This window comes from Lynx canadensis, chromosome E1 (assembly GCF_007474595.2).
Source record: "Lynx canadensis isolate LIC74 chromosome E1, mLynCan4.pri.v2, whole genome shotgun sequence".
In the NCBI taxonomy this organism is placed as follows: domain Eukaryota; kingdom Metazoa; phylum Chordata; class Mammalia; order Carnivora; family Felidae; genus Lynx; species Lynx canadensis.
This window is the reverse complement of record NC_044316.2, coordinates 12400495-12423643: the sequence shown is the minus strand read 5'-3', so window position 1 is coordinate 12423643 and position 23149 is coordinate 12400495. Positions and strand designations below refer to the sequence as shown.

The 23149-nt window shown below is 57.9% G+C and overlaps 1 protein-coding gene across 8 annotated transcripts in view; it reads right to left on the bottom strand.

Moving 5' to 3' along the window:
• Positions 1 to 978: 978 nt before the first annotated feature.
• KCNJ12 (potassium inwardly rectifying channel subfamily J member 12) overlaps positions 979 to 23149 on the bottom strand; it is a 44422-nt gene continuing 22251 nt past the window's right edge. Inside the window, exons 1-4 of one of the 8 annotated variants that reach the window (XM_030295413.1) lie at positions 21493 to 21581; positions 13182 to 13303; positions 8359 to 8643; positions 979 to 6166 (exon numbers count right to left, since the gene is read on the bottom strand). In XM_030295413.1, the coding sequence (XP_030151273.1) occupies positions 4812 to 6166; positions 8359 to 8608 (1605 nt within the window). In that variant the 5' untranslated portion in view covers positions 8609 to 8643; positions 13182 to 13303; positions 21493 to 21581 and the 3' untranslated portion in view covers positions 979 to 4811. Of the gene's footprint in view, positions 6167 to 6273; positions 8644 to 9622; positions 10827 to 13170; positions 13304 to 21492; positions 21582 to 23149 lie in introns of those variants that run through there. The other 7 variants (XM_030295412.1, XM_030295411.1, XM_030295416.1 and 4 more) reach the window with 7 other exon arrangements.

Sequence of the window (23149 nt, the reverse complement as noted above, 5' to 3'; positions counted from 1 at the left end):
AGATTTAGCCGTAACCACCCTCAGCTCTCCCTGTCTCCAGGTTCAGCCCCAGGGAACAACAACCTCCAAGAAGCCTTCATGACCTGCCCCCAACACCTCCCAACCTCCTGTCCTTCATCAGTGCATATGTCACCACTACCCAGGCTTCCTACCTTGTGGTCTGGAATCATCATCTGAATCCTACAGAATGAAGGTCCCCTGGGGTCCTTCACTGATGCAGAGGGGTTCTTCGGCCACGGAACTAGTTTGGGCAAAGGAAAGAATTCTCTCCCTGTGGGCCCTCTGCTAGAAAGCCACTGAAATCCCAGAGACTGAGCCCTCCTACAGATAAAATTCTCCCTTCCCCAGAATGGGCCTTGCTGGCCTTCCTGCTCCCCCTTCTGGCCGCACTTGTCTCTTCCCTCTGTCCCGCATCGGCCCAGCCTCCCTAGGGGGGACACCACTCCAGGTCCTCCCCGTCACCTCACGGCGCCAGGCTGCAGTAGGGGTTCCTCTCCCCTACGGTGGTGAGAACCGGGGCTGCTGTCCAGCCGGGGCTCCTCCGCACCCGAGTCCCAGGAAAGAGCTACTGTTTCCCTGCAGTCGGCACACGCGTGCGTGTGGACGCGCTCCTCAAATCTCTGCAGAAGGAGCGCAAAGCGGGGAGGTGTGGGCCCAGGGAGGACAAAGCGGTGGCCCAAGGTCACGTGGCTGGGGAAGTGTGACAACCGGTCCGAGTGGGTGGTGTGCCCCCGGGGGTCTGTGTGGGACAGGGTGTGCGGTCACAGGAGAATGAGGGTCTATGTGCCAGTTGGAAGAGCCCGCTGGGGCCTGCGAGCAGGTTGTGTTCTGTCCTCTCTCCCAGAGCTCCTACCGTGACCCACCCACCCCCGCCCCCAAGGCCCCTGGGGAGCCCCGTCGCCCCAGGACACAGGGGGCTGAGGGAGCATCGGAATGCCAGGCAGGGATTTTCAAACACATATCTCCACACGGTGGCACTCAAAGAGATCAAAATGCATTTAATGTGGTCTAGTCTCGTGGCCTATGTCTTTAGATACTGCTATGTATTGAAAATAACATGAAAATTCTCCAGTTTCACCATTTAAAATAGATTTGACATTCTATGACCTCACGCAGGGCAGACACCCCTGTGCAGGGGCCTCCTTCCCATCAGGCCCCCGCTCCCGCCCCCCCGGCCCCCACCGGGACCCTCAGCAGGCGGGGACGGGGCGGCACAGCACCAGCAGGGCACGGGGGGGCGGCCAGCATGTTCCTAGCAGCACGCACGAGCGTGCACAGACACACCATTTCCACTGACATCCGTGTGCACACACCCCTGGGACCTGCACATGCTCACACGTGCCCATACACGCTGCCCCCAGCAGGCAGGCGCCAGCCCTGCTCACAGAGCCTGGCCCAGCTGCCACGCAAATGCTCCACACGTGCATACGTGTTCACTGGGACAAATGCACACATGCATAGGCCATCCTTGGATGCCATGTACTCACGCACACACGAAGACACTGCCTCGGAGCCTCTGGCACGCACATTCCACACATTCCCCTCCGGACACGATCAGGGCGGGGGGTCAGCAGGACTACTGCGTTCAGCTGTGTGCCCACGTCCGGAGCCGGCATCCGTCCTGGGCGGCGCGTCCCCAGCCTTCCAGCCTGGCTAACAGTTAAACCAATGCCCACGTATGGAACGCACACCCACAACCACGCCTACGGGTAAACGCACACACGAGTCTCTGCGTGTATCTGCGTACGCACGCGTACACATCCCGCATGGATGCCATCAGCCCGGATTCACACACGTGTGGAGATCGCCGTGCGCACACACCTGTACGGCGCTCCCATGACGGGGTGAATCCGCACACCCGGGCACTCAGGCAAAGCTGTGACTGCACACATCTGCTTGAACAGAGATGAGATGGGATGATTGTCCACGTCAGTTCCCACACTCGGGGCTCGCACACTCACGCTCCTGAGCACAATGCCAGCACGGCCCCTTTCCCACACAAGCGGCTCGGTGTCTCAGGCGGGAGGGCGTCAGAGGCCACATTCTGGGCCAACTGCAACCCCCACACCTCCTAGTTCAGGCCGTCAAGAAACCCCTTGGAGATCTCAGTGCCGGGGAAGGCAAGGGAGGGACCGGATTGGTACGCACACCTGCACGGCACACAGACCACACACACGGGCACAAACGCTCCCCACTCACCTGTGCTCAGCACACACACCACGCACGGCATGTGGCACACTCAGAGGACTGACGTGCTCGCCACACGCCACACACACGTGCACAAACATGGGTGCGCACGCACGTGCACACACGCACACACACACACGCGGCACACACTCCCAGGGACCACGTAATCCTTGCTCTGCACACACACGGCTCCTCCCATCCACCCTCCCGTTTCAAGTGCACTAAAGAGGGAGACTATTTTGGTCTTTAGCACAAGCAATAAATAAATAAATAAATACAGGGGAGGAAAAAAAAAGAGGGCAGAAGAGTTTGAAAACGCAGCATCTGCCTTTGGCAAGAGATGAAAGGCAGATCAGGGCTGCTCTCCCGCAGGGTCTGGGGCTGAACCATCCGGTGTGGGCCCGGGAGGGGGACAGGCCTGAGAGGAGGCGCACCAAGCCGAGGTGGCTGGGGCCTGGGGGGAACCCAGAGTCCCTGGCCCCTGCTCCGGAGGGTGGGAGCGGAAGCCGGACACACCCGGCCCTGGAAAGATCTCCAGCTGCTGGGCACAGCAGAATGCAGGCTCCTATGCCAGCCCCAAGTGACCAGGACCACCTCGTCCCTCCCTGGCTCCCTGACAACCTGGGCGGGGGTGGGCAGGTAAGCCCTCCCACATCAACTCCACCCTCGAGCCCCAGGGCTCAAATGGAGAAAGCCAGCTCTGGAAGCCAGGCCCTGGGCTGAGAAGGAGCTGAGGTCCCTCCAGCAGATCCTGAGAGGAAAGAGCTGTCTCCGCGGCCTGAATCATCCCAGCCAGAAATGAGGGTGGGGCCTGAGGCTAGGGCAGGATGCTGGGAGTCAGGCACACCTGAGGGCACGGGCCCAGGGTGTCTATGGGTGGGAACTGACAGCTCGTGCACAGACCCTCCACGGCCTCTGACTGCAGGCCAGGTCTCCGGCTTCCCTGGGGGCTGGAGAAGGAGAGAAAAAGCAAGGGCCCCCAGCCCAGCCCCCCCCCCCCGGCCTCTCCCTGCCTCCCAGGACCCACCCACTCACTGGGTGACCTTGCACCCTACCTGTTTCCCCACTTGGGCCAGAGTCCTTGGTGCCTGGCTGTCTTGGGGGACGTGGATTGGAGTGGCCTAGACAGGCAGGCTGGGGAGACACACATGGGCTTTCTAATTAAGGACTTCCTTCCAGGCCTGGTTATTTGGGAGGACAACATTCTCAGCTGTCCTGGAAAGGGCCCCAGCTCCATCTCTGCCATCTGTGTCCTCCACCAAGAGCAAGCCCACACTGGGCAGCTCCTGGTCCAGGGGCCTGCTCTGGGCCAACAGAGCCCAGTGCCCCAAACCCCTTCCTGACGAGGGTGCCTGGTTGCATGTGCCACCCCCAGTCGTCTCTGCTGACGATGCCACACCTTTTCTAAGATGATTCCTCTGCCGTTCAGCAGCAGAGTACAGCCCGTGCTGCCCCAGGCGTGCAGAGAGCACCAGGACGGCCCAGCCTCTGCAGACGGGCTGGTGGGGACTTCACGGTGGAGTCAGGGGCGGCTGGGAGGAGGGGCGAGTCCGATAAGAACAGAAACAACCGGAGCTGGCCCACCCGGGTCTCTAAGGCACGACTCACTGGGGTCCCGTGGGAACGGGGCTGATCTGCTTCCTTGTAGTCTGGGAACCCGGTCCCCCTTCCCACGGGGCCATCTCCTCCAACGTTTTCCAAGTATCCCTCACTGTGGAAGGGGTGGGGGCTACTGGGCAGAAAAGGAGAGAAAAGTAAAACGGGAAAATCTGGCGGGTGGGGGGAGAGCGGACCCTCCACGGCAGGCAGATCCCATATCCAGCCCTGAGACGCACCTCTAAGGTACAAAAGTCAAACTCAAAAAGCTCAGACTGGTTTTTTCCCAGCCCCTACCCCCACCTCTACCGGAAAGCTTTTATTACGATCATTCACATGGTCTTGGTTTTCTATCGCAAACGTCATCTACCGCACCCGTGAGCACGAAGAACCACGGGTGAGCACCGCGCTCGCCCTTGCGGATGCGCCGCCCGGCACACACCCGCCTTCGCAGAGGAGAGGCCCTTTCGGCCTCAGGGAACCTCGTGGAGCCTCCATCTGACTGCTTCCATCTCAGCAGACTAGTGGGATTCTAACTGTCCTTTCTCATAACCCCCACAAAGTAAAGTGTTTTCAATCACGTGTTATTATTATTTTTTTTTTTTGTAAACAGTCTTACTCAAGCTAAGGTTGAGAAAGCCAAAACTGGTGTTTCTCCCCAAGTTAAAAACCAGCGAGGCGCACTGCAGCCTGCCAGCCTTCGCCCACAGAGGCTGGGTGGCTGTGGAGCCGTTTCCAGGCAGGCTGCAGTTCTAGCCTCAGGCAGAAGCCCCCGGCTCCTGGCCCGGACCCCGAGAGGCCACCTCCCTGTCCCTGCACCTGCTCTGGCCCCTGAGGCCAGGGGCAGCCCACTGGCCGCCCACTCTCCCGCCAACCTTGCCAGGCCACTGTGAAGAAACATAAAACATCTAAAACGCTACTGAGTCTGCAACCGGGGCACCTGGCCCGTTCTGCTCAAACCCGGGGCCCTTGCGGGACGCCGGGCCTCTCCCTGGCGGGGCGGATGCTGCACGTTGGCCGATGGCGGCTCAGATCTCTGACTCCCGTCTGTAGGGCCGCTGCTCGAGGCCGCCGCCGCCGCCGCCGCCACCGGCCTGGGGTCTATCAAAGTCATGCCGGGCCTGGGGGCTGCGGCCATCCTGGTCTCCATCTGCCTCGTCCTCCTCATCACGGCTCAGAAAGGCCAGCTCGTTCTCGTAACAGAAGGAGTTGGCACTGGGAAGCAGGAATTTGTTCTCCACCAGGTCCTTGGCGCTGCAGCGGGGTGTGGAGGGCACCTCGTAGGTCTTGTGGAAGTGGGAGTAGTCGATCTTGTACTGGTTCTTCTCCTCAAAGAGGACAGGCTCAAAGCGGTGGCCCCACAGGATCTCGTTGGCCAGGTAGGAGCTGCGGGCCTGCGTGGTCATGGCCGTGGCCTCCACCATGCCCTCCAGGATGACCACGATCTCGAAGTCATCCGTCTCCAGGTCCTGCCGGCTGATGCCAAACAGCGGGCTGGCCTCGTCGATCTCATGCAGGATGGTGATGGGTGACACGAGGAAGATGCGGTCGAGGCCCTTGTCAAAGCCGACATCGATGTCGATCTGGTCCAGCGGGATGTACTCGCCCTCCTCGGTGACCCTCGGCTTGATGAGCTGGGCCCGCACGTGGGCCTCCACGATGTGGCTCTTACGCAGGTTGCCCACGCGCCACATGAGGCAGAGCTTGCCGTCGCGCAGGGCCACCACGGCGTTGTGACTGAACAGCAGCGTCTGTGCCCGCTTCTTGGGCCGAGCCATCTTGGCCATGATGGCGCCGATCATGAAGGAGTCGATGATGCAGCCCACGATGGACTGCGCCACCACCATGAAGACGGCCACGGGGCACTCCTCCGTCACACAGCGCAGCCCGTAGCCGATGGTGGTCTGCGTCTCGATGGAGAAGAGGAAGGCCGCCATGAAGCCGTGGACCTGCATCACGCAGGGCGTGCGGCCGCGGCCCTCTGCCGGCTCCAGGTCGCCGTGGGCCACGGCGATGACCCAGAAGATGACACCGAACAGCAGCCAGGAGGCGAGGAAGGCCAGCGAGAAGATGAGCAGCATGTAGCGCCAGCGGATGTCCACGCACGTGGTGAACATGTCGGCCAGGTAGCGCTGCGACTTCTCATCCATGTTGGCGAACTCAATGTTGCACTGGCCGTTCTTCTTGACGAAGCGGTTTCGGCACCTGCGCCGCGTGTGCACCTTGCCGTTGCCGAAGCCGTTGGCGCCCGACATGGTGACCAGGTGCAGCCCGTCCTCCTCTGATGACACGATACTGTAGGGGTTGGCCCTGCCGGCCGAGGTCATCCCGGGGGTGGGGGGGCCCTGGCGCGCCCCCAGGCCGGCTCCGGGTGGGGCGTCTCCTGTAATGGAGAAGACGGCATGGCTGGCGGAGCAGGCCACTCCGGCCCGTGCTTCCGCCCCCACCCAGCCCTCGGACGTGGCGGGCGGACATTTCGCCCTAACTCACCCATCACCGGACTCTCCATTTCCCCTCCTAAGCCGGCTCCTCATCCTCCCTCTCGGCTTGGAAAAGTGACACTCCATCCTCCCAGTAGCTCTGGTCAAAAACCTTGGATTCGTCCTCAACTCCTCTTGGTCCCACCCCCAAGGCTCTGACTTCAAAATCTATTTGGGATCCTGCCTCTTCTCCCGCCTCCGTGGCCCGAGTCCCCATCATCACCCACCCGGACCAGTATGGCGGCCACCTCGCCAACCCCGATGCTCCTGCCCCGACCCCAGTCCAGAGGCAGCCGCGGTGGGGGCGCCTGTCCGTCCTCCGCTCAAAGCCAGAGTCCCTGCTGGCACTTGCAAGGCCTGCGTGAGCGGAGCCCGGGACCCCTCGGAACCCACCTCCCGCCTCCGCCTCGCTCACTCGGCTACAGCCCACCGCCTCCACGTTGTTCCTCAAGCCTGTCCTGGACGTTCCTCCCAGACATCCTCCTGACACCTCACCTCCTTCGGTCCTTGGCTTCAATGCCACAGGAGCATCTCCAGAGGTCTTCCTGCACCCTCGGGAGACCGCACCACCTCACCCAGGTCCTCACTGTAACCCCAAAGCACCGACCGGTGACCTGATAATGGTGGTAATAACAGCAATGACATGCACGGGGTTGGCTTGGCTGCCGTTCCCACTACGAGATCCCTGGCCACCAGAACACGGGGGGTGTGCTGTTTCGTTCGCTGCTGTCTCATGCCCAGGGTCTGGGACACAGCCTGGCCCCGAGGACACCCTCCTGACGCTCACGGGCTCTGCCCCAGGGCACCCACTCCCAATACCCCTTCTCCACGTCCTCTGAGTCCCCAGCAGTAGCTAGGAGGGGGTCCACGAGTTCAGTGCCCAGAGAGGTCCCTGACTGACCCCGGCCCAGGGGCCTTCCCTATCCCTGCCTTTCTCAGCTCCAAGTGACAGCACATAGGGAGCGCTCAGAAGCATCACTGTCCTGGGCCCACGCCGGGGAGCACGTGGTTGACTTGCCACAGACACGCACACATACACTCAAGCACACCAACAAGTCTCAGGGCGTGCCCCGCTGCACAGCACCCGTGGCCGGACAAACACTGCTCTCATGGCCGGTAGCACGCATTCAGCCCCCAGACACACAGGCTGGCGGCCGCCCCTCCCCCAGTGCCCCGTTGGCTCCGGGCTGGCCTGTTGGTGCCAGGCTGAGGCATCTGCGGGCCGGAGGCCACGGTGCCGCCCGGCCCTGCGGGCACTGAGGCCATCTGGCCATTAGCATCGGGGCTGCAAGTGCTCAGGCCCCCAGCCTGGCTCAGCGGGGCTGGGCTGGAAGGAGGGGGAGAACCCTGGCCGGCCGGCCTGGCCGAGGCACTGAGGAGTCAGGTGTATTCCTCTCCACTCACCCCTGATCCCCTCCTCTGGTCACGCTAGAAGGTCAGTGCTAGACAAGGCTGGGAGCCCTCGAATGCCCAGAAGACAATGAGGCCCCAGATAAGAAGGCCCCCACGGTAGCCGGGCCAGAAGCAGAGGCAGGTGGCTGGGCACCCACCAGAGACCGGGAAACAGGAAGTGACACAGCCAGGGGGAGGCGACACTGGCATTCAGCCCGGGTCTGTGTGACCAGGGGCAGCCAGAGCCTCCGGGGGAGCGTGACATCTGACCTCTGCTTCAAACCCCTGGGAGACAGGTGTGGGAGAAGCTCACATGACCACCCAGGCTGCAAACCCGTCCCAGGGTGTGTCTCAGCTGCCAGGTGCTTCTGGATCCCCGGGGCTGTGGCACATGTGTGACACTCTCGTTTCTCATTGCCTCAAACTGCAGAGAAAGCAGGCCAGACTCATCAGCATTTGCTGGTCTTAGGTCATCCTCTCAGAAACCCAAGAAGGTGGCCACTAGCATTACTTCTCCTCTGACTGGAGATTCAGAGAGGTTAAGCGACTTCTCCACAGCCACACAGCCGCAAGGCAGGAGAGGTGAAATTCAAACCACTCTGTCTAATGCAAGGTCTCATGCCATGGGGGACTCTAGGCTCCACGGGGGCCTCTTCTCGCACTTCCCTCCTCCCCCCACAGCTTCTCCAGCTGACCACCTCACTATGGGTCTGAGGAGCTGAGGCCTGAGGCTGTAATGGTGGATGCTGCTTCTGCCCAGCCCAGGAGGCAGGGAGCCGGCGATTGTGGGGACCCCGGAGACTGCGCCGAGAAGATGGCTCAGCCCCGGGTTCCTGGACCCTCCAGGCAGAGGTGGCCAGGCTCGGGGTACTTAGATGCCGGCGGGAGGCCACCGGATCGCAGGGGGCAGGTTTATGTGGCCTGGAGGCCTGGAGGGATGTCCAGCGGGTCATGGCTGCTCCAACTGGGGCTCTGAGCGGCTCGAGGCCTGCAAGGGACAGAATCGGAAGAATCAAAGGCCGGAGAGCCCAGCCTGGCGCGCTGCTCCCACCAGCCAGGCAGCCTCGCACCTGGCCAGCAGCGCCCAGACAGGGAAGGCTGCTGCAGTGACTCCTGGTGTCTGTGCCCGGGCTGGGCACTTGGGACCCACCCAGTGTGTCACACAGGCTGGGGAACCCCTCTTCTGTTGGTGTTCCTCCTAAAACCACACAGAGAAAATCAACAAGGTCACGTTCACACCCTGCTCCCCTGTTTCTCAGGTAGAAACTGAGACTATGAGCAAAGTCACCCAGAAAGTAAGGATCAGAGATAGAGTTAGAGCTTCAGGCATCAGTCCGGTCCTCAGCTTCCCATGGCCCCCCTCTGCTGGGTGTATATGCCTGCCGGTACATGCACGTGTGTGGGTGTGTATATGTGTGTGTGTGTGTGTGTGTGTGTGTGTGTGTGTGTGATTCTAGGGGGGTGGGGAGCCCCTCCCAGGCTCTTGGTGAATACAGCACCGCAAAGAAAGACCCAGAAGAGGACCCATGAGTAGAAAACCCAGCACCACAAACTTGCCAAACATCCCAAGGACACTCCACGCAGACAAACACAGGTGTGGCAAGAAGGTTACGCAGCTCTGTGGTCTTTAAAGACTTGATTTAAGAAATGTGGGACAATATCCTCAACCAAGGATACGCAGGCCTGTTTGGCTCTTGCTCAATGGATGCATATAGTTAGATCAGATAAGAAATGGAATTAGATTTGTTTTGCTGGAAGAGGCCTTAGCAAGTAAAGAGGCCGGCTCCCCATTTCCCAGATTCAAGAGCTAAGGCTGAGACTCGTCCCAGGTCACAAAGCCACTCGTGGGTTTGGAAGAGACAGTAAAGACAACAGTTGGGACCGCTGTGGGCAGATGCCCAGGTTGGCCAGTGGGGATCCCAGGCATTGCCCGGAGGGGAGCAGGAGAGAGGCAAGGGCTGTGCTACCTGAGCGAGCCAAGGTGACTTCAACGCCGCAGGCAGGGAGCGAGGCAAGTCCAGCAGGCAGAGAAGGAGCAGTGGGCAGCACAGACCCAGACACCTCTGAGAGACGGGGAAGCTGTCCCAGCCCCGTTGTCTCTTGAGCCCACTTCCTTGCCGGGCACAGCGTCTGCAGACTCAAGACTCCTGGCCCCCAGTGTGTTCAGAAGGCGACAGGGCCCGGGCTGGGAGCTTTTAGAGAGGCAGCTACCACATGACCCAAAGGTGGGGCCCAAAAGTCACCGGGAGGTGCCTCCGGATGCAGCAGGACACCCCATGCCCAGTCCCCTGAGGCTCTGGGCACCTCAGGTTTCGGTGACATCCGGGAGGGGAAGAGGACAGGGCCTGGGCCCACATTCTCAGATATTGAGAAAGCGCTAACTAACTACAACAGCCAGTGGAGGGAGCCCGGAGTGGGAGGGGCTCAAGGTCCTGCCTCTCGGGCTTTCAGCTGGCCAGAGCACCTTCCGAGGTGGGAGCACACTGATCAATGCATCCTGAGTGCTCACTATATGCCAGGGCGGGTTCTAAGAGCTCAAATTATCTCACTTAATCCCTCCACAACGTTATAACTATTATCCCCATTTTCCAGATGAAGAAACGGAAGCTCAGAAAGACTAAATCACTCGCCCAGGGTCACACTGCCTTTAAGCAGCAAGTTCCCAGTCTACAGGGTTAGGAGAGAAGCCAACACCCCATCCCACCAGGCCCTGAGGCCAGACTCCAGGCATGACACTGAATTCCTGTCTCAGTTCTCAAGGCCTTTGTCACGCCGTGTGCTGAGAAGACATACAAATCCCAAATCTTGGCACCAAAAGCAGAGGTAAGCCCCGCACCAGCACCCCTGACCCATGGCCACTCAGCCCTTGCTTGGACCATCTAGGGATGGGGCACTCATTACCTCGTGACCAAAGCCTACAATTAAGAAATCCTTGGAGATCACTTGGTTCAGGGAAAGCCAGTGTGTGGCCTACACGCAGCTGGCACCCCCTCCTCTACCCCATACCCGTGGCAGACATCACTAATCCATCAGAGAACTATTTCTCACGTGTCCTGGCACAGCCCCAGAATCTTTCTCAATCTAGTAACTATCCATCAGGCTTAGAAAGAGGGTTTGAATGGGGCACCTGGGTGGCTCAGTCGGTTGAGCGTCCGACTTTGGCTCAGGTCATGATCTCACGGTTCGTGAGTTCGAGCCCCGTGTCAGGCTCTGTGCTGACAGCTCGGAGCCTGGACCCTGCTTCAGATTCTGTGTCTCCCTCTCTCTCTGCCCCTCCTCCACTCATGCTCTCTATCAAAAGATGAATAAATGTTAAAAAAAAATAAAGAGGGTTTGAAGAATCCAATCTCTGATTTGCAGGCTCCAAGAGGGGCTCCCCCTGCTCAGTCACACAGGAAGTGAGAGGCAGGGCCGGGCCTGGAGGGTGCACCCCAGCCAGGCAGAGCACCTCAGCAGCGAAACGCACCCAGGGCTGGGAGTGCACAGGCAGGGGGCGGGGCACTGCTGGCAGGGGGTCGGGGGCACCGTGGAGCAAGAGGGAGAACATGCTGGCACACTCAGGGGCCAGGGAGGAGGCCGAGGTCACCTTGGAGGGGGCCAAGAGTTTGCATGGAGGGGAGATGGAGGGTTGGGGGCACCCTTTCCATTCTCACAACGGGGAAGAAGAAGACAGTGTCCTTTGACCTTTCCAGGCCAAACTCCCCTCCCCTCCGCCAAAGCACAGACAGCCGTTGCCCCCAGTGCACACCATGGCCTGCAAACATTCAGGGTCAACACAGTGCAGGTGTTCTGTGGCAAGCCCATGCCAGGCCCAAGGAGAGAAACAGTGATGACACCCCAGTACGATGCTGGAGATGACTGGTGCCCTGTCCATCCCCCAGGCCTCACCACTGCAGGGCCCACCTGCTCAATTTCCAACCGCTAATGCTAGTCTTTTTGCCCGCGCTCTCTCTGGCCACAGGCACGCGCTCTGCTCACGCATCGGGCAGGCTAGGGAACTAATGCCCCCAGGGCAGCCTTCCTTGAGGGGCAGCTCCCTGCCCCTGACAAGCCTCCTCTGGTGCCAGCTCTCTGCTGCCTCCCCAGACCCGAGCCTCCCCTCCTGGATGCTCCACAGGACCATGTGGTCAACTACGGCTCCCCCTCTTCTCCCAAAGCTCCTCCCTCCTCCTGTGCCCTTCCCCCCTCCTCCCCCTCCTCCTTGCTTTTCTCGCCCGTCCTCCCCTCCCCCACATCCACTCCTCCCCCTCCTCCTGTCCCTCCTCACCCTCCTCTTCATCCTCATCCTCTTCCTCTTTACTTCCTTCTCCCTCCTTCCCTCCCCCTCCTCCTGACCCTCCTGACCCTCACCCTCTCCCCCTTCCTCCTTACCTCCTCCTCACCATCCCCCTCCTCCTGTCCCTCCTCATAGGGTCATTTGGTAACCTGACCACTTCCCCAATTGCCTGGCCTCCTCTCTCTCCTTCAGCCCCTATATCCACTGCCTCACCAGGTCCTGTGTAGTTTTCCCTCCTGAATTCTCAAAGTTGTCCACCATTTCCTCACCCACATCTTCCTTCCGGTCCAGGCCACTCCTGTTTGGGCACACCAACAAGCATCTAATGGCTTGTGCTGTGGCAACCTTCCCCCCCATGTGGTCGGACCCCCAGATCACAGCTAAAGTGAATGTTTAAAATCCTCCCATCTGTCAGGGATCAGCTAAAGGCCCCCACTTCCAGGGAGCACTTTTGGATTCTCTGGCCCCGGGCTTCTCCTCTTGTGGCCAGAAGCTACCTTCTTCGTTGTGTGAGTTGCCCTTCCCCAGGCCCCATCTCTGACCAACCTCAGAGGTCCAGAGAGGATGGTGCAGGCCTGGCACAGAGGGGACACCCAGGAAACGCCCACTGACCAAACAAAAGGATGAGGGGATATGCAGCAGGTAGCAGACGGATGAGGAACTGGATGGATCAATTAATGAGGTGACAGATACACGCACAGGTGGGTAGTCGAGCACAAGCATCAATAAATGGGACGGATGGACGGATGGACAGACGGACGGACGGATGGGTGGTAACCAGAAAGATGGATGGGTTAGGTGGATAGGAAATGATTCAGTGGGTTGGGTGGATGGATTAGTGGGTCGATGAAGAGACGGATGGATGGATGATGGATGGATGGATGGATGGATAGATTTGTGGGCAGGCAGATAAACAGATAGATGAATGACTAGATGGACGAATGGGTGGATGGAAAAACAGATGGGATTTTGGGTGCATGGATGAATGGCTGGGATGGTGGGTGAATGATTGGGAAATGGGTGAATATATGGATGGAAAGATGGCTGGATGGGCTGGGTAGGTGAGTGGATAGGTAGATGGAAAGAAAGCAAATGGGTGGAAGGATGTGTGGAGCTGGTGGATGGATAATGGGTTAATGAGAGGTCAAACAAGTGGTTGGATAGGGGAGTAAACAGATAAACAGACAGACGAGTATTTGGTTGAGTGGATGACTAGATGGATAGATGCACATTGCTGACCTTAATCTTACCTCTTGAATCCTATCTTCTAAGTAACGGTGCTGAGGGGGCAAGTGGCTGTCTTCAAGTCTGTGTTAGCAGCAGTTGCCATTTCCCAGGCACCAGCTGGAGAGGAATCAGTTGCTAGAAGACCCTAAAGTTAATAGGACAAAGCCAAGTTACTGTCGGTGGTTCTGCTCTCCTCACAAGTGCTCAAAAGTCTGAAATTTCTACATGAACCCACATTGCTGCTGCTTCTCTTGGGGCCCCACAGGAGGTGGAAGAGGCCTCCAGCCCACACCTCTGTTACCTCACACCTTCGCAGAATGTGAGTCTATCTATCAAACCTTTCGGAACCAAATAAGGGCAGAACACAATGGGTCCCCAGAGAAAATAACAACTGATAATTATAGAGGGCCTACCACATGCCAGACACTGTGGTAGGTGTTTTACAGAGATCAGCTCATGTAATCCTCACAACTACCCCACAAGGTTGAAACCATTGCTGTTCTCATTCCAGAGATGTAGCTAATGTGGTAATTTTCCTAAGTTCACGGAGGAACTCAGATCCCTAACCTATGCTCCTAGCCACCACCTACAGAGCCTTCCCAGTGCCAACCACAGGATTCAAGTGTAGATGGGTAGAAGGACGGATGGAGGGATGGATGGATGGACGGATGATGAATAAATGGATGAATTATGGATATGTAGGTGGGTGTGTGAGTGGATGGATGGATAGATGGATGGATTATGGATGGGTAGATGGGTATGTGAATGGATGGATGGATGGATGGATGGATAGCTGTATGTATGTATGGATGGATGGATAGATGGATGGATGAATGGATGGATTATGGATGGGTAGATGGATATGTGGATGAATGGATGGATGGATGGATGGTGGATGAATGGGTGGGTGGATTATGGGTGGGTGAGTGGGTGTATGGATGGGTGAGTAGGTAGATTATGAAGGGGTGGATGGGTGTATGGGTGGATTATGGATGGATGGATAATTAGATGAATGGCTAGTTAGATGGAGGGATAGTTGGATTGATGGATGAATGGGTGGGTGGGTGGGTGATGGATAGATGGATGAATGGGTGGGTGGGTGGGTGATGGATAGATGGATGAATGGGTGGGTGGGTGGGTGATGGATAGATGGATGAATGGGTGGGGAGATGAGCAGGTGAATGAATGCCTGGATGGATGAAGTGGTTGGGTGAGTGGGATAGATGAACAGACAGATGAGTGGATGGGTGGATAAATGGCTACATGGATGGGTACACATCAGTAACTTGTCAGAGACTTGTATTAGGCATACACATATCCTACGTGGTCCCAGCATTCCATAAGCCTCAATTTTCTCACTGTCAAAGGAGGCCTCTGCTTTTCTTTCCGGCACACCGTGTGGATCGGGGGAGAGTGTGGCGGGAAGGGGCTCTGTGAATTTCCAGAGGCAAACTGACTTGAGAGGCCCTTCTCACCTTTCCCCACCTCCCAGCCACTGAGCCTGTGGAGCCCCACCCTTTCGCGGCTGAGGCTGGCTGCAATCCACTGTCACACTGGCTTTTCTGGCTGGGATTAAGGGAACTGTGGGTGAGTCACCCCCACATCATAAGCCTCCTGGGGCAGGTGACAGCAGTGGGTTTAGAGGCTCACAGGCCTGGGTTCAAGTCGCAGCTCTGCCCATCACAAGCTGTGTGACCTTGGGTGACTCACTTCCCCCTTCTGGGCTTCTGCTCACTCCATAAGGGAATGTCTTGCTCGTCCCTCTTCACCTTCCAGGCTTTCACCTCAAGACTTCCAGTCCTCAGCACCCTGCTTTCTTGTCCCTCATCATTCCCTGAGCAGCTGCCATGGGTCTACAGGGTGCCTCCCTTAGCCCTTACACTCTCAAAACTGATGGGGAAATTGGGGCTCAGGGAGAGTCCATCACAGACCGTATCACACAGCTGGGAGACTCCATGGCAAGGACTTGTGTCCAAGTCCCTGATCTTATGTCCTTCCCCTTGAAGGGGCCTACACTTTGTCTGGCCCTGAGTGTTCAGCTCTTGGCTTCAGTTGTTCCAAGCTTCACAGCCCCACCTTGAGGGAGAGATAGTTCTCCCAGCTGGACAGACTGGGAAATTGGGGCTGGGAGAGGCTAAGTCACTTGCTCCGGGGTCACCTGGAGCTGGAACTCTGAAAGAGGAGGTGTCACAGGGCAATGGGAGCCAAAGTTTAGGGAGAAGGGTGCGAGACAGCCTGCCCCTCCCCGCTTCCTGTTGGTCACTTGGCCTGCCCCAGGCTCTCTCAACCTTGTTCCTGGTGCCCTAGTTCCTGGAAGGGGCTTTCTTCAGACCCACAAACCCAGACACATTTTTTCTCACAAATGGGCAAAACTAGCTCCATTCTACGGGTAACTGAGGCTCAGAGCAGAGAAGTGACTCGCCCAAGGTCAGAAAGCCACTGAATGAGAGGCAGCTTGGAGACAAGAACCCAGGTCTCTGGACACCCTGTCCAGTAGTCCCCCTGCCACCCTGTGGTGGCCACAGCAGCCCATGATGTGAACTCAAAACTTCTGAAGTCCTCCAAATGCTTCTACGGGTCACGGTCACAGTCCTAGTTGGGACAGGCTGGGTGGGGGGGCATGGCTTGCACATAACCCTGGAGTGGCCCGAGCCCACACAGGCCAGACCGGCCCTCAGTCTCCCAGCAAGTGAAGGCAGCACCTGCATGGACACTGAGGCTTCCCTACTCCTCCCCGTCAGTGCCAACCTGTCAGCCAACACTGGGCTGACATCGCCAGGGACGTGGGGCAAGGCACTTCCCCTTCCTGAGGCCCAGCTTCCTCCTCCACAAAATGGGCTGATGACGCCTGCCCAGCGGATGTGCCTTGCAATTCAGTGTGGTGAGGGAGGTATGCTCTGGGCACAGGGCCTGGGACAGCAGGGCTCTGGGAGGAGGCAGCTGTCACCAACGTGCACAACAGTCCTCCCGGGCGGGGTGCGGCCGAGGGGGCCGGTGATCCCCGATTCCCTAATTCAAGCCTGGCTGACCCCAGCTCATGAAGGGCCTTTTCTGGGCCTCAGCCTCCTCATTTGCAAAACAGGTAGACCCCGCCTATCTCAGGAGACTGTCGAGGGAGTAAACTGAGACCCTGTCCCGGTGCAGACCCACGACAAGTGCCAAGTCCCTTCCGTGTTCTCCGAGAGCGGGTTTCCGGCTCTGACCGGCACCGGCAGCTGACAGCAGAAGTGGGGACTCCCCACAGGACTGAAAGGTGGCATATGTATCCCTGACCCTCCCACACAGCCCCGCGTGATCCTCTCCGAGTGCATCCCAACAGGCAACAAAGCAGGAGAGCCATGACCTTGCACAGACAGAATCCTGGCTGCCTCCTTCCCCTGTGCCTGGACGGTGCTGGCTGGCACGCAACCCTCAGGCCCCTCGTGTTCCACAGCCCATGACAGGGGCTGGACACATCGATCCCAGGGACAGGCTGCGCCAAGTGGCCAGGAGAAGCGGACATCTGCCTTCTGAGCCCCAAGGTGAAGCCAGGGCAGGAGGTTCTGGCCCCCAGGATGGACGGCGGGTCATGCCAGACACTAAGGAATGTTTCTGAGGGTATTTTTATCTTGAGAACATCCTTCTACAGGGGGGCGGGGCCAGGAGGGAGACAGGGTGTCCTTGGCCCCAGGCCCCTGGGAGCAGCAGAGGACAGAGGCCCCTGGGAACCCTCCACTAGAGTGGCCATTACAGACACTGTGCCGTCCCCAAGCTTCACTGAGTCCCAGGAGCAGATGACACCTAGAGGGTCTTGGGGGTTTCAGGGGCTTGCTGCTCCGCTCCGACTCACTGTGCGACCTGGGGCAGGTCTCTGTCCCTCTCTGGGCCTCCCTCTTGCAGTCAACCTTTCCTGAGGGCCTGCTCCTGCCGGGCTCAGCTGGGCACCAGTGACTTGGATGGGCCAGCAAATAAATGCCTGTCTGCATGGGGCACCCTGCCAAGCAAGGGAGATAGTGAGTTTACCAGCAATCACAACAAGGCTGGATCAGAGCCACGGTCAGAGCCCTCGGAGCCCAGGGGAGATGTCTAACCCGGTCAGGGTGCAGGGGGACTTCCTGGAGGGAGCAGCAGGAGGAAGCCCAGCCCAAGACTGACCGCAGTGCAGTGAGGGGCGCTGACAGCCTCACGAATCAGGGTCCCCACCTGGCTCTGCTCCTCACACACCGAGCCTTGGGCAAGGCTCTCCCCACCTCGGAGCCTCCCTGTTCCTATCCCAGGGGCTGGCCCTTCCAAGCCCAACATTCCAGAATCCTAAGGGATCTGGGGCCGAGGAGGGTGTAGAGCGGCAGGCGGGGACATACTTTATCACTCTAATAACAGAGAAGTGCCTGCATGCACAGGCGCTGGGGCCAAGGCATTACATTAACAGATGGAGAAACCAAGAACCTGAGAGGCGCCAGATAACATATTAAGGAGCTTGGACTCGATCCTAAGGGCTATGAGACGTCAGAAGGAAATCTGAAAGTATGAGCTCTGGGGCAATATGACCTGGGTTCAAGTCCCATCTCTGTCCCTTCCTCTGTGTCCTTAGGCAAGTCATATCATCTCTCTGAGCCCATCTTCTCATCTGTAAAATGGGATTAATAATGGTATCTATCTCGTGGGGTTTCAGCAAGTTAATACATGGAGGTTGCCTAGCTGGAAATTTCCTGGTCCCCCACCCGTTCCCATCATCATATATCTGAGGCCCTGATTCACTCTAGAAGAGGGGCATAGGCCCCTGGAGGGCCTGGACTGGACCTGACTCCAAGTAGGAAGGAATGAACAGATGGGAAGAGAGGGAAGGATCTCCAGCAAGAGGAATACAGTGAGCAAAGGCACCATGGCCTCTATATTTCTTACAGCTGTAATGCTTCAAGCTTCAACTTAATTGGAGTCTCAGACATTTCCTAAGCATCCAGCATGTGCACAGGAGAGCAAAGACCTGAGATAAAGTTACAAGAACCAACCTGGGACAAGGAAGACCGTGAAAGAAAAGATAGGAAAATTTACCAACATAAAAATATTTATGATGTTGTTGATCACAGTCCATCATAAGCAAAAAAGGTAAATGAAAATGTTATAGAAAGGACTGGAGTGCTTAAATATATAAAGAGTTCTTATGAATCAACAACAGAAAAAGACAGAGTAGAAATGAACCCAGTGCTAGAGCTGGGCTCCCCACTGAGTATCATGTGATCCCCAGCAAGTGATGACTCAGGAATGTGCACACCTCAGAGCCCAGCATGAGATGGCCCCTGACAGTGGAATGCCTTGCTCTGCCTTCCAGAACTCAATGCATTCTTCAGGCTCAAAGGATGCCTCCTCCATAAAGCCTTCCAAGATTTCCCTGGGTCCTCTGTTACTCCTTGCTGAGTCCCCACAACATGTCCCGGGCCCCTTGAACTGAGTGCCTGGCTTCAGCTGAGTGCCTGGCATTGCATCAGAGAATGTTCCAGGTGGAATAGCACGAGCATTTTTGACAGAGGAATAAATAAGGCAGAGAAAGGATCATGGCCATGTCCAAGGTTACCAGACTGCGAGCAGAGTCTATCACCCAGGTATCCTGCCTCCGGTCCCTCTGTGCTCCAGCCACCTCCTCCCTAGTGAGTCCTCCAGACCTGCCTTGCCCCCATCGGGGAAAAGGCCCCCTCTTGGAAGCTGCATTTCTTCGTATCAGGCTGGGCCCAATGTGGGGCCTGTCTGGGACAAGGCAGGGCAGGATCGGGGCCTGAACCCCTGGCCTCAGTCCCCCAATGACCCCGATGCTCTGCAGGGGGAAACACAGGGATGGTTGTTTTCTTAGCTTCCCTTTTTTTTTGTCCTCATTTGGCAAATTTGTTTTTATTTGGAGAACAGAAAATGCACTGGGAGAGCCTGCCAGACCTCTCTGAGGGGCCCGGGGTTCCTTCTGGCATGGACAGGAGGCTGAGCTCTAAGATCAGGAGTCCATGAAAATAGAGGGGCCTTTCTAGAAGGCTCATCACTCCACCCCAGGACTCCTCTTTACAGTTCAGGTCTGGGGGCACCGCCAAGGGCTTGGGCCTTCACCTCCTCACCAGAATCACACTTAATACTCACTAACTCACTCAACAGGTATCTATTGAGACTACAACGTACAGATACAGTGCTTGGGGCCAACATTCAAGTGGAGCAAGACGGACAATGAACATGTTAGAGGGGAAAAAAAAGAAGCAATTCCAGAGGCAACGTGGGCACTGTTCCAGAGGTCTTTCAGAAAACTTGAGACCTACGGGAGAAAATGTGGGAACAGTGTTCCTGGAAGTAGGAACAGCAAGAACGAAGACCCTGAGGCCAGAAGGTTGCTCCATGTGTTTAAGGAACTGGAGGGAGGGCAGCAGGGCTGGAGCTGCGTACGCCAGGGAGAGGAGGGGAGGTGAGAGGGGACAGAAACAGCTCAGAGAGAGGACTTGGCTGGGGACACACCGCCAGCTGGGTAGATGGGAGCACCTGAGCTGCTTCTTGCTCACCTGCCAGTGGCAGTAATGACCCAGGTCCCAAAAATGGTGCTCCGAGGAAATGCTTCCCACCGCCTTGCCTTGCCACATGCCGGACCCTCTGCCCAAGGCCCTTTCTTCCTCTTTCTCCCTCAAACTCTTATGCATCCTTCCAAGCCCCTACCGCTTGTGCTTCACTCTGTCTTTGAGCAGACCGTGCTGGGTGGCACTTACCTATCCCTCCAAGTTTTCCCTACCAGGCCAGGGCCCCCCTAAGGCCAGGGCCTGGGTCTGACTGCCCTGAGCACGGTCCAGGTTCTAGAAGAGGCTAAGGAGGGCAATGGAGACTAAGCCTCAGAAGGCCCCTCATGATTCTGCCACTATGACCCAGGAGTACCCTCGAGGCATGCAGTGCAAAGCAGCGGGCATGGCTGCCGTCCATCCCAAGACCACTTCAGTCTCAACTTGCCACGGGACCTTGCTCTCTCTGGGCCCCAGTTTCCCCATCTGTCAAACGAGAAGCTCTTCTGGGTTTGTTCATGTTGCCTCAGGGAGAAGGCTGTGGCCCGGGGAACGGGAGTCTCCCACCCCATTCCCCTATTAACGGCTCACAGCAGAGCAGCCCTGCAGGGTGCAGGGGCAAGGCTGTCATCATCAGAGTCCCCTCTGAGCTCTGGGCAAGCCCACGGAGCAGGAAATGTCAGCTTTCTGCCAGGTCAGTGGGGGGGGTGGGGGGGGTCCAGGCCGAGCCTCAGGGTGTTGGAGGGTCCTCCCACCCCTAATAAGACCCTGCTGGGAAACATCCCAGTGCCTGCCTACCCAGAACAGCCATGTAGGTGGCACTGAGGGTGCAGCTAAACTTTTCTCCCTGCCATGGCCTGTGTTGGTCCCCAAACCCTCACGAGGGCTGCTCAAGGACACCAAAGCGAGGGAGCCTGAGTGAGGGGAGAGGGGTGCAGGGAGGTCCGGAGGACCACGTGGGGCAGAGGCAGGGCATGTGGTCCCTGCCACTCAGTAGCATGTTCCAGGGGGTCCTACCCTGGGGCCCCAAAATGGAATCCAGGGCTCTCTGAACTTGATGGGAAAAACACCCGAACTTCCCCTTTTCTCTCTGTAAAAGGTACCATCCCCTCTGCGACAAATGGAGGCAGCAGAGCCCAGCAGCCTGGCGCTCAGTACGGCTGGTCCCGGGGCCTGTTCTAGGTGCTGCCAGAAAAGGCATTCTGAAGCAACAGCGTGCTAATTACCGTATCACACATTCTAAAATAACGTTTTGATAAACAGTTCACGTTTCTGGTTTCCTTTGTGGTCCTATGTGGGTTCTCTCACGCGTTCAAGAACATTATCCTGAGCAAGTGCAGATCAAAGGCATCCACGGCCAGGCAGGTCGGGACTGGGGCATCATCGTGAAATGGTGGAGTCACCTGGGCCGTCTCGTTCGTTCATTCGTTCATTCATTCATTCACGCGTTCACTCATCCATCCGTCCGTCCATCCCACAAGCATGTCTTCATCGAGCACCAACTCCATCTCTGGAATTGGTGTAGTGGGAACAGGGTGAAAAGCCCGTGCCCCTTGGTGTTTCTAACAGGTAGGGGAAGAGACAGACACTTCAGAAGGAAGTGAATGAATGGAGAAGACTCACGCTGCACCGGAGGCTGTACGACCACGGGGGGAGGCGCGGTCCGGCTGCCTGGGGGGAAGCCAGGGCTTGCAAGAGGACACAGGGCTCAAGCAGGGAGGGCAAACGCACAGGCCAAAGGCAAGGAGTTGCTATCTGAAGGAAGAAGGTTGGCAAGAGGGAGGCGGGCAAGATGAGGTCCGAGCGGGCATGGGCGGGTCCTCGGCCTGTGACCCACCTGTGATGCCCCCTGGCCTGGTCCCAAAGTCACTCGGGAGCCCTTCTGGGGCCCAGGCCAGGAACATGAGCCTGAGGAATTCTCTGGAACACAGGGATGAGTATTGACAGCATCGTCTTCCAGGCATTGCTTCGTCTAGTCCTCGGTGAGGTACAGGATCTTCTTGGCCCAATGTCACAATGAGCTGAAGCTCAGGGTGGGAAGGGACCCACAGCCAGAGAGCAGTGATGCTGTGACCTCACAGCTGTCTCACCCCGACTCCCCCCACCGCACACGCTTCTCCAACCCCAGCAAACCGGAACTGCGCACCAACCGTGCACCAGGCACACCCAACACCGTGACATATGCTGCTTCAGTTCACAGCACCGTTCCTCTTGATAAAGGCCAGAGATGGGCTCAGAGAGGGTGAGCACCTTGCCCAGAGCCACACAGCTGGTCCACAGCAGAGGGGATGGGAATCCAAGACTTCCAGGGCCATGGGAAGAGAGACCCTGGACAGGACTACGCCAGCCTGGCCCTAATGTCTCCAGGAGAACCCAGTCTCTCCAGATGTCTCAGGACCACCTCCTGCAGTGAGCCTCCCTGTGCGCTCCTGTCTGCCTCTTCCTGAAAGCTAACTGATGCTGGGGCAGGACAGCGCGGGGAGGGGGGGAGGGGGGGCGGGGGCGGGGGCACTGCTGACAGCCCAAGGCTGGCGGGGCAAGGGCCTGGGGGTGTGACCAGCAGGTCTCTGCCCCAAGAGCAGGTGGGGCAGCCACTGAGAACCCCAGGAAAAGCTTTCTCATGCCTGAAGCTTTCATTTAGCACCTCTTCTATATTCCTCTGAACAACCCTACGAGACGCTGCCTGATGTCCTCCCCCAAGAGGAAGAAACAGGCTCAGAGAGGGAATCGAGCACCTCAAAGCTACAAGCCAGTCAGCGCGCAGAGGGCCGTCTCCTCCTCAGGCGAGGCCTGGAGGCCTGGAGGCCTGGAGAGTTCGTGTGTGTTAGTGGCTGGGGTGAATGGCCAGAGCTCAGAGGACGAATGAGGCTGCTTCCTGACCCCATTCTCACACCAGCATCTGCCGGCAGGAGGAAGATGTTAGGGGCCCGGGGATTCTTCCCACACTTGGTCCCAGCCCTTGCCTGCTCCAGCTTGCCCTGCCTCCGCCTTTAAGACACAATTACAGGATTAACCCTTGCCTCAATTTCCACATCGGTTACGCGGGCCAATTATATTGCCTGCCTGGTACTGCTGTTTAGGGAATTAGTGGAGTTAGTTTATGCAAAGTGCCCAGATCAGGGGCCAGCACACAATAGGTGCTCATGTGTGGGCACATCCTTGCATGGACCTACAGCCTGAGGTATGGGTGCATGTTTTTCTAGGAGTGTCAGGGAAGTGTAGACACTTGGCCCCACTTTGCATTTCCCCAGAAAAGACCTTGAGTGAAGGATGCGGGAGCAGGAAGTTTATTTCGGAGGTGATCCTGGGAGCGGGAGACAGAAACAGGGGAAGGACGGCAGCAAGTCACTGCCAAGGGCACGTAGGCTCCGGCCCGCTGGTGCCCAGAACTCAAGCCTCGGTTATCCCCCCAAGGGGCAAGGGGCGAGTGGTGCTGGGGGAGGCGGGGGTTGCGGGGGGCCTGACGTCCACTCCACTGATGGGTACAGGGCCCC